The 15,923-nt window shown below is 33.9% G+C and overlaps 1 protein-coding gene and 1 long non-coding RNA gene across 2 annotated transcripts; both read left to right on the forward strand.

The window, feature by feature from the left end:
- Nucleotides 1-790: 790 nt before the first annotated feature.
- LOC141404020 (uncharacterized) lies at nucleotides 791-6,316 on the forward strand. The gene is made up of 3 exons (XR_012412933.1): nucleotides 791-902; nucleotides 5,549-5,663; nucleotides 5,739-6,316. It is a non-coding gene; the product is annotated as an uncharacterized lncRNA (long non-coding RNA).
- Nucleotides 6,317-8,249: 1,933 nt separating this feature from the next.
- Nucleotides 8,250-9,002, forward strand: LOC141404015 (uncharacterized). The gene has a single exon (XM_073987211.1). It carries the CDS (start codon nucleotides 8,314-8,316, stop codon nucleotides 8,887-8,889), a length of 576 nt encoding a protein of 191 aa, XP_073843312.1. The 5' UTR covers nucleotides 8,250-8,313; the 3' UTR covers nucleotides 8,890-9,002.
- Nucleotides 9,003-15,923: the final 6,921 nt, after the last annotated feature.

Below are 15,923 nucleotides of genomic sequence, written 5' to 3' on the forward strand. Positions count from 1 at the left end.
TTTTGTTCGAAGACAAACTACGAACGATCGAAATTTTTGGATTATCTTGTACGATCGAAATTATTTAAAAAATTTATCGATACATACGGTTATCGAACGGTGAATCATATGGTAAACACGAAATATTACACACAAACAAGTTGTTGTGCGGCAAGTTTCTCGTAAAATGAAATGAAAACATGAAAATTTTATAAAATAATAGAAAATTGTGAAAAACTAAAAGTAATTGTGATCTGCAATAAATTCCACTATGTGAAAATATAAAAATCGCATTCTGGCATTGGAAAATATATTTTTAATTTTTAAGAAACATCCCGTTTTTGTCTATTTTTTTACTCATTTTATTGAAAAAAGTATTTAGTATTTGATTTTGATTAATTTTATTGCAAAATGTTTCATTAAAGTTCGTTTTGTGCCACAAAAATAATCATTTCGACAGCAGATGTGTGGCGGGCAAAAACTCGCAAGATTCCACTCGAAAGTGTATTCGACAACGGATGCCGTAATCCAAATACTGAAAATATCGATCGAAATAACTCGATCACGTATGCGAGAATTAGGCCCCAGAATTGATCTTTCGATTCCCACTGCAAGAATCGAAGAATCATAATAGAAAATCGATCATTCGATTCTCTATGAAGTCAAAACTCGATTCCGATTTTTAGATTCTTCAAATCAAAGAATCCAGGAATCGATTACTAGAAAATTAACTTGCGTATCCCTAATTACGATATTCACCACGGCGCCATTAAACTTGGCAACCCTACAACTTCCAACGAAACATAACAAAAGAGATGTGGGAAAAAAATATGAAAAAAATATTGTCGCACAGACGTAAATTGTTGGGCAATTTTAATTTTCGAATAATTATAAAATTTTCTCACGAAAATACCCCTAAAAAGGTAAGAAAAGGTTTCCTTGAAACCAGTAGTGCGATTCTCTAACTCATTTTTTGAGTTACCGACAATTGTCGGTAAAATTAAAACGCTTATAATTTCGGTAATTACCGATGTTTTTCGGTCGATTTTTGTCGGTAACTCAAAAAATGTGTTAGAGAATCGCACTACAGGTAAGAATACTGAAAGAACAAAATTGAAGAAAAATCTTTTAGTTAGGGTTGAGAAACACATGGAAAGAAAAATTGGAATTTTATGTTATAAAAGAGAGAAACGCAATACATCTCCTTAGGGGTAGTTTACTCTATATGTAAATGTCGTATGACATGAACTTTTCTATCGTTATATATTCGCTAATATGTGCAATATTGGAGATTTTCCTTACGCAATTTACTCTGTGCGTCCACACCAACAATAATGTAATAAAACTACGTCTCCACATTGCCTCCTTGGGTAGATATGGAATGATTTTATTTTGTGTCATATGACATTTACATATAGTGTAAACTACCTCTTAGCTGAGAACACATCCAACGTTTGGGTAAAGTTTTGTGTCGTTTTGGCCGTTTTTACACTGTTACCGACAAATTCAAATTCATTTGAAATATATGCAGGCAAACAGATCAACGCTGGACTTTGGTGTCGGCATCGCCCTGTTGTTTTTTTTCCTAATTTCATGAAATTATTGCATTGAAGTCACTCTAGTGTGGACCGGGACTTAGTCTTGTGCCAGACTATGACAATTTTCATGAAAATGTTTTGAGTTTATGGGTAATGCCATGTTTATACCAGAATTTGAATCACGTTGTTCGTTCTCATAATTACGTACAAAAATTAAACCGTTCATGCTATGTACACAATTCATAGCAACGTAATTCATATTTTCATACTTCTATTTACTGATTTTAAAGAAAGTTACTGCCAAAAGACGAGTAAAATTGATTGATATGAACGAATATTTGTCCTTTCATGATATGGACTGAAAAAATATTTGTCCTTTCAGATATCTATTTAATATTAAATTATATTATTTTCATACATGTTTTCTATTTTTTTCTCACAATTTTTGTGTTTTCAGAAAATTTTTTTAATTTTTCTATTTTCAAAAATAACGAGAGACCTGCCGAAATAACTTTTTGGTATAAAGACTTTCTGGCAGGCATTTGATTTTTGTTTCTAGTTTTTTGCGCGAATTTGAAACAATGTACAAGAAATGTAACTGCGATGAAAGAGAAGACAAAATTTGCTATGATTTGAATGCATACTAGTCGTTAATCCGTTTACTTTTCATTCATGTTTTGCAGTTTTACTAAAAATATTTGGGGTTTTAATAAATTTTTTATTTTTCCTGTCATAATTAATTTATTTCGATAAATTATCTCATTTGTTAGAAATGAGACATTTTTTATCGTAGTTTAAAGAGTAATTTAAATTGATCAATGTACAAAAATGGTTGTTCGTTCACAAAATTTTGTATTGGAAATGAAGTAATTATATCGTAATTTGTTTTCGAACAACGAATAGAGAGCGAACTAGTCTTAGTATGTCCCGTTCCACACTAGAGTGATTTCATTGAAAAAATTCTATGAAATTATGTGTCTCTAGATCGGCTTCCATAGTAGAGTAAAATGTAACAAATTGTCATTTATATTTTTTAAAATATTCAATCAAATGTGAAAAGTATTATTTTTTAAATTGCAATAATTTGTTTACATATACAGTTGACACTAATAGCCTGTTTATATTATAGCTTTTTGCTTGGTTAATCTTCTTTATGAGGATTTATTTGAAGTATATGCAATGGCAAAACTTGACGATTCTTCACACACTAAAGTAGAGCTAGAAAATTACCGATATTCCCAACATTTCCATGGCGGAATAAAGGTGAGAACACAATGAGAAATTCATGCTTATCCAAGCCTGAATTTGTATAAAAGAATAAATAAATCCAAAATCGCATTTGATTAGGTAGTACCTGGCCTTTATTCATTTACATGAAATTGAGCGTGAAGCAAAAAACAAAAGTCATTGTGTTTCTACCTTAAGAGAAGGTGTTACATCGATAACAATAATCGGACCATTTACCACACCAAACGTCAAAATTTGTTTACAATAACTCATTACTGTGAATTGCTTGTTCACCTTTTGTATGATTTTATTCACAATAATGCATTTTCACAACTAGTGTGATAATCAGCTGTTTTTGCCGTTGTAACTGTATTATGCTTGGTTTACATTTACAAAATTCACTCGTAAACGTGTAACAACAATGACCTAAGACAGTTCTGAATGCTTTATATTTGCATTTTGATTCAGATTTGTTCTATTTTAGAGGATTTTAAAAATGTATTTATGTTTTTCCTGAGGAAATTTTTAGAACGACCCCATTATTCAATAATTTCTTTGACATTAAATTTTCAATAACAACAATGTTGTTTTTGTAAATTTATAAATATGCCTTGTTCAAAATACTGATGTCGAAAAATTCAAATTTATTTGAAATATATGCCGACAAACATACATATAAACATATCAACTCTGGATTTTGTTGTCGGCGTCGCCCTGTTGTTGTTGTTTTTTTTTTCTCAATGCCCAACACACAACTTTACTCATATGTTGGATGTGTTTTCAGCTTTAGAAAATTGAACTGTTGATATTTTGTAAAAAAAAAAACTTAAGAAGAAACGTAAAAAAAAAACTTCACAAAAATGTAAAGGAGAAAAAACAATTGCTTTTATTTAATGAAAAGAAACAAAAATACTAGAGTTGGGCAATCTCGTTCCTTTTGCGGTTCGATCTTTTCTGTTCCGCAAAAGGAACTAGGTCGTTCAGTTAGTTCCATAGTTCCTTTTAGTACCAAGCTTTATACAGTGAGCGTCAAAATAAATTGTACACCTCTCATCATTTTTTGATTGCATTATTACACCGACAGAGAGATATTATACGTATAACATATAAATGGTGAATTAAAATCCAGAAAATATTAGGCCCTTCCCACGTTTCATTAGGGAATAAATGAAGATTGCCAAAATAACCCAAAATTTGACGCGTCAAAATAAAGTTTAGGTCCGTTGTGAGTCGTGTCACGCGTTGAAAACAACAACCACATGAAAAATGTGTAAGTGATGCCAAGTTTGTTCTTGAAGTTTACATGTGGTTGTTGTAACGCAACGTGGGCCAATACTCGTTCACTCAGTTCATATCGTTCGTGCTTCTTCTTCATCAAAACAAAAGAAAAATAAATTGTTTTCGGCTTTCTTCATGGTAGATTACAAATATTTACAACAAATTTACAATCGTTTTGCTAATTAAAAATACTTCAATTGTTTTTTTAATTCGGCAAAGATCTGTTTATGCTTGGTTTACATTTACGAAATCCTCTCGATTTCAACTGTCAAATCCATAGGTTAAACGTCAAATGAAATCCAGATGAGATTTCATTTGACGTTTGAGCTATGGAATCGACAGTTGAAATCGACTGGATTTCGTAAATGTAAACTTAGCATTAGTAAGAAATGAAAATCGAAATGACACTATGAGATTTCTTATTCACTAATAAAATACTGGGAGAGAGAGAGACAACTGATGTTAAATGATCTGATGGAACTAACTGAAAGAGAAGAGCAAAAAGAATGGGAGAAAAACGAACGAGGGAGCAAAAGGAACTAGCTGAACCGCATAGTCGGACCTAGTACCGGTCGCTCCTTTTGTGGAGTAGTTCCTTTGAACTAGTTCGTTCCGGAACGACACAGCTCTAAAAAATACAATTACCATTACCGATAAATGTGTACGTGTGACTACGGACCATGATGCAATAATAAGGTGGCGTAAAACGACCAGCTGATTGATTTCAATCTGTCAATTTTTTTGTTATTGTGAATAAATTGTATGAAAACGTAAACAAACATTTTGACATATTGAAGAATTTTACGCCAAAAATAAGTTGTTGTTGTGCTACTTACGTGACCTGATAAATAGATCTTGCTACGGACTAAAGCTGAAAGCACATACAACGTTTGACTATAGTTTTGCGTTGGGCGTTGACAAAAAACAACAACAACATCATCGTCAACATCGACATCATGCCCAACAGTGTAAAAACGGCCAAAACAACACAAAACTTTACTCAAACGTTGTATGTGTTTTCAGCTTTACTTTCTCACATCCACAAAAACGAAAAGCCGCGAAATTTCTGTTAGGGATTTTTAATCCGATAATATCGATAGACAAAACTATCTGTCGATATTGAATTTTTAAAAAAGAATAGAATAGAGAAGTTTCGTAAAAGAAATTTCGTTAAATTAGACGTCCTTATGGAAGTCGATCTAATTTCATGACATTATTTCATTGAAATCGCTTTAGTGTGAACCGGGGCTAAGTGAATGATCTAAAGGGTTGTTTACACCATCTATCAATGTCGTATGAGATTCCAAATTTTCTACCTGCGAATGTTGTACACATATGCTCTGTTCCAGAACCTGCAAGAAGCTACTATTTCTTACTACGATAACATTTTTTCCTTTATGTTATCGGAAAAAATAGTAAAAATTAGTAGATTCTTGCAGTACTGGAACAGACCAATAGTGTAACCACTATGAAAATTTGCATCTATCAAAATGATTTGGCAACTCATATGTAAATTTTTCATTTAGGGAGCGCTCTATTTGATACGGCATTCTCGTATGTAAACATAAATTTATCAGCTGTTTTCTGACATTCTCAAACAAAAAATGAAAAACAAAATCTTTTAAAAAAGAAAATGGAAAGGTATGTATATTTAAATATTCAGTAAAGTAAATAAATGGCGTTTATAATGTTATTTTCTTATCGATTGGTCGAAAGAAGCAGTCTTTGAAATGATTGTTTGGTGGCAAAAACATGAATGCCTCTATAACTCCAAACACCAATTCTACCAATTCAGTTTCCTTCAACCAAAATTAACATTTGCGCAAAATTGCAACTCAACAATAAATGTAAATAATGACAAAAACAGCTGTTTTTATATTTTTAGGTTATGTCATACGAAAATAACACTTGCAGGTATGAACGCACAAATTGAAAGTTGTATGGATGACGTCAATTTTGACAAACATAGAGAATGTCGAATGGGTGAAAGAAATGGCAGCTCATATGACATTGATAGATGGTGTAAACAGCCCTTAATCTGCACTCAATTGTACGTTGTTAAGAGAATGACAAATGTGGAAATATCGTAATATCTACATATGTATGTATGTACACATTTTTGAAGATATGATTCAATGCCACAGATGTAGGTAGAAGAATTTTTTTCATAAATTCTTAACAAAGTACATCGCTCATTTAGGTAGTAGAAAATTTCCATCACAGTGTTTTATAACAACAAATGCATGCCCTTCGTGTTCTTTTAGCAGGTACCTGCATATGTAAATTGATTTGACCTTCGGCATGTATGTTCAAGAACCTGCAAGAATCGATTTTTTAAGGCCTGGGTACATAAGCTGCCTCGCCTGGTTGCCTTGCTTTCCTACTTCATTTCTGACATAATAAAAATAAAAGAATAAAGGAGGCCGAGCACATTTCGGACTTGGTTGCCTTTTTCTTTTGGAACAAATTTCCTTCAGAGGCACCTGGCGGAAAAAATCGGCATTTTCCCCACACATAGCCCATTCTATTCTGATTCCAAAGATGTATAATTTTTGTCCCGGAAATGTATACTTCCCGAGATATAGGCATCGAAAGTTCCGGAAAATCCCTATGTTAGACTTAAGTTAAACATATTTACTAAACTCGTATCGTAAATTTTATTATTACTGGTAAGTCTCGTCTCCCCCAACACCGTATTACAATTATATGGGGGAAGTCCTCACTTCCCGAGAAATAGGTCAATGAATTTTTTTTAAATTTTTCCCTAAATAGCTGGCCTTCGGCCGGGGATTTAAGACTTTCTCGTATGGACAGGTGCAAATCTCGGGAACGGGAACAAAATTTTCTCCTAAATTTTCAATGTTTTCTCTTAATACACGGCCTTCGGCCGGGGATTTAAGACTTTCTCCTAGGGACAGGTCTCGGGAACGGGAACAAAATTTTCTCTAAATTTTCAATTTTTTCTGTATATAGCCGGCCTTCGGCCGGCGATTTAAGACTTTCTCCTATGGACAGATGCAATCCTCGGGAACGGGAACAAAATTTTCCTGTAAATTTTACATTTTTTTCCAAATAACCGGCCTTCGACCGGGTATTTAAGACTTTCTCTTATGGACAGATGCAAATTTCTGAAACAAAATTTCTTTTAAATTTACCTCGAGTAGTATGGACTTCATCAAGACTTACCTGTAATAACAAAATTTTAACACGAATTGAGTTTAATAAATGTGTTTAACTTAAGTCCAACTTGGGGTTTTGGTGGGACTTTCGAGGCCTATATCTCGGGAAGTATACATTTCCGGGACAAAAGTTATACACTGTTGGAATCAGAATAGAAAGGACTACCTATGGTGCAAATATGGTCTTCCTACCTTATATGCTGTTTATATTAGAGCTTTTTGCAGGGTTAACCTTCTTTGAGAGGATTTGTTTGAAATATAAGCAATGGAATTGACGTTTAAAACCCAGTCGGTTTGTTAAATCCGGTTATATATAAACGGGGTATTAGGTGCCTCTAAAGGAAACTTAAGCCAAAAAACTTTTAAAATTTTTACCATTTAATTTTTATATGAGAGTCGTCTATTTTTTAACTGTTGCCATTTAAAAAAGTACAGGAGCAGACATTGTAAATTTTTTCATATTCTGAAACTTATTCAAGAATATAATATTAAATTTTTTAAATTGTTTACTATTGAAAATATTTGGTTGGTTAGCTGTAAATGACATTACGATATTCACCACGGACGCCTTTAAACTTGGCAACCCTACAACTTCCAACGAAACATAACAAAAGAGATGTGGGAAAAAAATATGAAAAAAATATTGTCGCACAGACGTAAATTGTTGGGCAATTTTAATTTTCGAATAATTATAAAATTTTCTCACGAAAATACCCCTAAAAAGGTAAGAAAAGGTTTCCTTGAAACCAGGTAAGAATACTGAAAGAACAAAATTGAAGAAAAATCTTTTAATTAGGGTTGAAAAACGCATGGAAAGAATCGCGTACCTGCGCACGATTTTGGTAGGAATACATTTGATATTGGAATTTTGTGTTATAAAAGGGAGAAACGCAATAACACAGCTCACAGTCGTTGACAAAAGTTGTAGAGAAAAAGTAGTCGTTCGTTTGCCCGCATTTGTGAAACAGACCCAGCCAAAGCATTTGATATTATAGTGTGTGTGATTGGGTTGTGTGCAATAAGTCGCAGTTTAGCTGAAAAGGTGTGTTTGTGAAACGTGCAAAATAAACCCAACCCGTAGTTATAAAAGTATTTCAAAGAAATAATACGAAATGGTAGCTGTTTATAATATTGACGAATTTGACCAAAATCCTAAAACTTTGGGTGATTGGGTTAAAAACTTCCGTCTGAAAAAAATTCAAATGAAACGTAAATTAAGAGCTTCGGGGTCCGAGCTGCGAGTCTGTGCCATTTTGTCGACAGCGTTGATGTCGGCCGAATTAGAATTGCGTCGTAAACAACAAGAGCGTTTTCAAAAATGGTTAGAATTCCAATCAAAAATCAATAAAAACAATGAACTGCAGCCACGAAGTGATCACCCCAACCAACATCAGCATTCAACAAAAGTGGACGAAGAAGTGGTTCTAGTGGCCAGACATGATAGTGATGCTCAAACCTGCAAACAAAGTGAAGAAATAACCAATTTATGGAAATGTGAACTGAGTGAACTAGATAATTTTATGCGCAGTATTAGCAGCAGCACAAATAGTAGTTGTAGAGATAGTAGTAACATAACACAAAGAAAAAATGGCGATGAAATTTGTCCCAGCGAAGCCATACACAACAACTTTTTCCAACCTCAAATGGCTTCATCTCAACAGCCACAATCAATACAAGTTTCTAGTTAACGTTCTAAATGTATTCTTTGATAGAGATCAGAAAATGTGATTTAGTGTAAAATTGTTTTTTATACATATTTGTAAATTTTGTTTCGCAAGTTTTATTATGCCAGTTTTTCCATTTACAGTCCGTTGGGACCTTTGTCTGAAGCTACCATCTACCCCCTACCTACACAACTACCATGGATCTTAGAAGTTACATAGCCCACATAGTTGGTGGTACTTCTGCTACTGGCCATTGGGAGACATTACAAAAGGTCTTCAGCTAAGAGTCAACGACTGGGTGGAAAATCAAAAACCAAGAAATCGGTTTGTAAATTTTTATTTGCATTTTATCTAACACTAAAAAGAACAAAAGCATTGTGAAATTACCCAGAAATGATTACTCAAGGCAAGGCCATTTAAACTGTCGGACGCCATTTTGAAAAAAATGTGTGTGTATTCGTATTGCCCTACGATTCACAAAACACATTGGAAAATGGAAAGACGACGAAGTTGTTGGATGTGTCACGTACACAATTTATAAAAAGGAAAGAAAACAAAAAAAACTGGTTTTCTCAGAATGAGACAGCCATATAAACAACACACCACCATTTTGTCGGTGTGGTGAGTAATCATTGTTGGGTAACGTTGTCTGTAGTTGTTATGCACCATTTGTGTGTATACATTGAAAAGTAGAGATAAAAAAGATGAAAAAAAATGAAATTAGCCGTGTGATTCATATTGAATTGTTTGTCGTCTGTATGTAAAATTTTCCTCATAAAACAATAATCGTAAGATATTAGTTAATTTTTTGTATATAAGAAGCAAAGTTCAAAGAATTTTGAAAAGAAATAAAAAGTATTCCATTTTGAATGATAATTTAAAACAAAAAATGTGTATGTCTTTTTAATTTATATTTGAAAAACCACACCAGCCTAAATAATACCTTTATTTGCAGCTTTCGAGACAGAAAACGTCATCATTTTCATAGTGCCCTGTCCTCCCTTCAATAACAAAAACAAATCGTGCAACGATGTCATGAGAAGTCCAAGGGAGGCATAAGAAATTTCTAGAGAGTTACTTTGTCGTTTTGTATCAGCCATCTAAAGCGTGTAAGACAAGAGCAGAGTGAGTTGAACTACGAAGAAAATTCATCTTTTTAGGAATAAACACAAACATATGTGAATCAGCCTGGCCCAAATTAGGAATTACGTACTTACATCCATGGCCTGAAAAGTGCAAATTCTACACAATGGTGTTTTCTTCTAATCGTCTCGATAAATCTCGAAATGTAGTGGAATATTTATTGTGAAAGCAGACGCGTGCTGGTCGAGTGAGTGAGCAAAATGTAAACAATAGCGCATGCCTGCTGCTGCCGTGGAGAGGGAAACTGTATCTGGCTTCAACAAAATGTTTTGAGTTGCTGTCCGGAACAACTTTTTCCCCATTGGCCGTTCTTCACTTAAATTTTTTGAAAACCCAGGAGAACATATTACTATTTGGGGAAAATGAATGGTATTTATGAAATCTTTTTCTATAAATCAAAACATCTTTCCCGAATTTCAGTGAGGAATGGTGCTGATTACATCAAATGCGAAAGAAGTTTATTCCTGTTGGCTTTCCAAGTTTATCCAAGTAGGCATAGAGATGTGTTATGAACGTGTGGTTGAATGTTGTCCATTTTTCTGAGAGTTGTAGAACAGATTCGTAAGCAATATCCTGAAATATCAATATCCAATAACATGTAATTTTAGGAAACAGAATGTAGTAACAATATGTGGTGGAGAGGTAACTACATCAATTGTTGCCGACCATTAGGTGAAAACCAAACATCTTGTAGCCATGATTGTTTTGACCCAGATTTGTTGAAAATCTACAGTCTAACCGTAAGCAGCATCATGAATTGTTCATTTGAAATAATCTAAAATTTTAGGGTTCCGCAATTAAATGCATAAATACGACGAAGAATGTTCCAAGAATGTCTACAATATCAAAATATGCACACTCGCATTCGTACACTACACTCGTATTACAAAAACATCTGTTGGTTGTAACTTATGGCGAAGATCGAATCATGCGCTCTACATATTCAAGGTGACATCGATTTTTATTTAATATTTGCAGTATTTGATATATCCTTTAGTGAATTGACCTCAGCCGGGATACTAATTCCAAATTCCTGAAGCAAGATGACACGCCAATATTTTTGAAACATCCAATAAATAAAATCTTTGCTTAGAGCAATGGATTGAGATGTGAAAAATCATACCTCCCGAAACAAAGATGTAAGAAATATGAATTACTATATTAACTAATTGCTAGAATTGCAGACCAATTGTTTTTAAATTTATGATGATACGGAATGCGTCGTGGTATTGGAAAGTGACGAGCATACGGACGGTATGCGTTAATGAAATAATTTAAAAATGTAGAATTTTGTAATTTTTAGCATTGCGACTCAGTTGATCGGTACCTGAGTGCAATTTTTGCGAGAGTTTTGTGGGAAAATAATTTCTCTGACCTACTTTTGGCATACCATGAATCGCATCTATTGATATACTGTTTAAACGTGCAGTACCCAGTAAGAAATAAGTTAAATTTTATTGCATCTAATGAAATTTTTGCAGAACGTATTCAAGAACATGAATAACAAAATATTTCTCTGAATTATCCATCCGAAGACAAAGAATGCAATCTGTCGTAAGAATGTTATATATTTTTTTTACACTAATGGGATTTTTCCAGATAAATTCATTTGCCGTCCTCACATATTGCGATGTTTCATGTCTATCTCCTGTGTTTTTATATATACACACAGTAAGGAACAACCACATTTTCTTTTTGGAATAATACAATTCTTACAGATAATAACACTATAAGTGGTCAGGAGATATGTAAACAGAATGAGCCTACTGTTGAGGATATTTCTGAAATATGTGCCTTATGAGTTGTGATTTTCTCGTTATTTTTGGAAGATATATAGGACATGACTACTGTTGGCCCAATCCAAACTTCAAAAGCGACATAAGACCGATCTGGTCCTTTGGAAATATAGTGCTAATTAAAATTACTACGTAAGAGATTTTTTGCTCTTTAAATCCAATAATCGGATATTTTCAGATAATAACGACTGAATAATTAGTGTTGTTAATGGATTTCCTTTACCTACAATGCGGCCGGCCCACCAATTTACAGGCAAGCTTTTTTATTCACTTACAAAATCGTTTTGAACAAATTTTAGCGTTATGGCACAGTTGAACGGTACCTGTGCGTAACTGGAGTTTGAACAATGATGATTCGATATGGGACATACCATGACACAAATTACTTTGGTTTCAAGAAAACCTCAGCAGGCAAGATTTGTATTATTTAACTTTATGAAAAAGAACCAGTTTTTTTGGATAGCTTTTTTAGCGTTATGGCACAGTTGAGCGGTACCTGTGCGTAACTGGAGTGATATGACCATTGATAGTCATTTCGGTTTTAAGGAAACCGCTGCAGGCAAGATTTGCATTTTTAACATTTACAAAAGAACCCGTCTTTTTGGAAAGATTTTTTATTTAGCATTATGACACTGTTGAATGTCAGCTGTGCAGCATATTATATGTCAAGTGATATCAATCTAACACCACAGGCAAGATTCTTTTTTGGAATACATAAAACGAAAATGTTTCTTTATGAATTTTAGCGTTATGATACAGTTGATCAGTCCCTGTACATAACTCCTACAGATCGACGAAAAAGCTGGGAGACCCGAATTTCCATGTTTCTTTTTAGGAATTTTTCCTCTGCATATAAATAGAACCAGCAGCATCAAAATTCGCGCAAGAGTGATTAATACACAAAAGACATGCAGACAGAAAGCCATACCATACAGTTGGCATGTAGTGCAAATTCGTTGTTTTGGTAAATTTGCTTTTATACTCTTTCCTTGAAGCATGTAATCCATTTGCTTACAGAGATGTTCGTTCATCACATGGGAAAAATAACCAGAAAGCTAAGGGAATCGCTACAATTATTGAGAATGCTACCGATGATGATGAAGCCCGAAGTGATGAAAGTTTCACAAACTTAGTCTACCACAATAATCATCAATGATTGCACTCACATCGATCAGAGATACTTTGTTGTGTACATAAATTAAATTGTTGCTTTTTCTTTAGCAGTGCCCTACCCTGGGCATCAAAACCACCAGTTCCACTGCTTCTAGTTGTCTACTTATTACCAGTTTACTGTACTGTGTTCTTGTGTATAGCATCTACATTGCTTTAACGAATTGTGAAGTTACTTGGTACCCCGAAAAAATATAGCTAAGGGAATCGCTAACATATTTTTGACTAGCTGTGCGATAACAACGACGTCCTTGAAATATATCACGCTGATGTTATTGTGAGAATCAATATCGACTCAACTGAGAGATAATACGGCCAGATTTGGGTCCCAAATGTAAGCTTTGCACGACCAAATCATTACTAATTTATTCTTTGCAGCACATCCAAGCGAAGCTTTAAGATGCTAAGGGAATCGCATATATACAAAATGAATATATCATCTCCCCAAATTCACGATACCTATGAATAATAAATTTCTGGTAGTTCAAAATGGTGTGGCACAAAATAACGCAATATCATGACACTGTTGGTGATAATGGAACCAAGAAAACAAACCTAACAATGTCTTTTTGCAGATTGTCTAAAAATCCAAACTTAAATAAAATGCTAAGGGAATCGCAAACATTTAAATTAATCCTCCTCTGATCACTTCCCATGTGATCGTGTAAACATCCGTCGTTCATGTAAGCATAGAATTGATGTACGAATTTTGTTTAAAATGACATTTTGGCGCATAGAAACGGAAAACAGAGAGGCCACACACATACACAAACATCAGAAATGAAAGTTCATAAAGAGTAACCAAACCACAATATTAACGATGTTTCGGTGCTTCAGATTCATAAGAATTATGGCATTACAACAACCTCTTGCTGAGCTGCTGCTGTGTTCCTTTCCCCTTTTTGTGTTCTCTTCTTTATCATTTTTCATAGCATTTTTATGTCACAGTTGATCGGTGCCTGTGCATAATTTTGTGGAGAAGTTATTTGTTTCTAAGTTGGCCGGACGACATACGCGCTGCGGTGAAAGGTGGCGGCGGATAAATCATTTTCTATCTTTTTTTGTTTTGTTTCCTTTCTTTTTGTTTCTTCGCTCTCTGTAACTTTTGTAGATATATGCGGCAGTTGACCGGTGCCTGCTCGCATATCTGGACGAATCTTATAACTATAGATGATAATTCACAACGGTCTGGTGGGGCTTTACACCTTCCATTGGTTTCCTGTTTCTTTTTTCCGTTCTTCGTTTCTTTTTCTTGTGGTTTATATTTTTAGCGTTTATGTCACAGTTGATCGGTGCCTGTGCATATAATAAATATTTACTAAGAGAGGGTTAATTGGACATGATATGGCCCAAATACAGCCTATTATATGGAGACTGGACAACGGCGAACAGAATATTTTTTGTCTCTTGTTTTTGTTTCTATTTTATGTTTTTTATAGCATTTTAAAATTATGACACAGTTGATCGGTGCCTGTGCATAATCATGTAGAAGGTAGAGAAGACTTTTGAGGATTTAGGAATCCCGACCTTTGACTTGTTTTACATACCGCTATGGAGCTTGAAAGTGGAACTAGGCTCTGTTTTTGTTCTTTTTTTGTTTTGCTTTTCTTGTAAAAACTTTTTAGCGTTATGATACAGTTGATCGGTGCCTGTACATAACTGGCTATGACAAACCATGAGGATTAAAAAACATAACCACGTGAAGTTGATGATGGCAATGACAACACAGATGGCAGAAGACCACTCCTCTTTGCAATCTCGACACAATTCTATCTGAATTTTGAATCAGTTGTTGTGCTGCTTGAGCGACTACAGCCATTGTTGACTCTCGACAGCTTTGCATACAACAGGTTATTGAATTTTTTACATTTCTTCTTCGCTAATCGTACCATTTACAGGAATCCAACTTGCGTTGTTTACTATTCTGTTCTTTGAGGACTTTCTCGAATGATTTTCTTTTCCCGCTAAATTCTACACTACAAAATATCGTTAAAGGGAATCCATACGATACAACAACTTGCAGGCCCTACAAACCGCTAATATCTACTCTACTCCAAATGTTTCTTAAAGGGAATCCAAGAAACACGGCACCTGTAACCTCTACTTTCCTGCTTTTTGTTTCAAAACCTTTTCTATGTTTCCTTTTTCTGCGTAAAGTTATGCTGTTATTGTAATAAGTTTTCGATAAATGAACATATTTTGTACTTATATAGACAGACATTGTTGGTTCTATAACTAGAAAAAATAAGACAAAGAATCTAAAAAATGATACAAGTTGAAAAAAGAAGACCCCATAGAAACTGTATGAAGTTAAAATTTCAAACATATTGTACAAAAGAAGAACAAATATCAAAACAAACAAAAAGAATTGGCAAAACTGTATGTCCACATGAAAGCAAAAAATGATATTTTTATAACAATTTGTTATATAAACAAATGTTAATTCTGAAATAATTCCATAGATTTAAAGATACAAAGTTTATTGTTTAACTTAATATTTTCATATATAAGCTCCTCTGTAAACTTTGATAAACCTTATTGTTATGTTAAATTGTTTATAAATATTTTGAAAATTTAATACTATTAACTTAACTGGACGGACATCCATATTTGTCAAGCCACACACCCCCCCTTAAGAGTGAGAAGCCCCTTTGCCCCTTTCAATATTGAGACAATGCGAGAGAATTCTTCAACTGCAGCTTCGAGAAATTGGGAATAACTTCTATAATCCGATATATGCCTTAACATACACGAGAGATGACTATATACTTGAATGCCGAGACTGAAAGCGGGGGAGATTAAGTGAATAGCTATATTTATGTGGGAGAAATGTACACATTAGAATTTCCAGATCGGAATATGAAATGAACAAATCCAGTTTCATGTTCGTTCTATAATGTTACAACAACAAATTATCCATATTTTTAACAACAATTGATCCAATGGACG

This window comes from Musca autumnalis, unplaced genomic scaffold (assembly GCF_047663935.1).
Source record: "Musca autumnalis isolate F117 unplaced genomic scaffold, ASM4766393v1 scaffold_4, whole genome shotgun sequence".
Classification (NCBI taxonomy): domain Eukaryota; kingdom Metazoa; phylum Arthropoda; class Insecta; order Diptera; family Muscidae; genus Musca; species Musca autumnalis.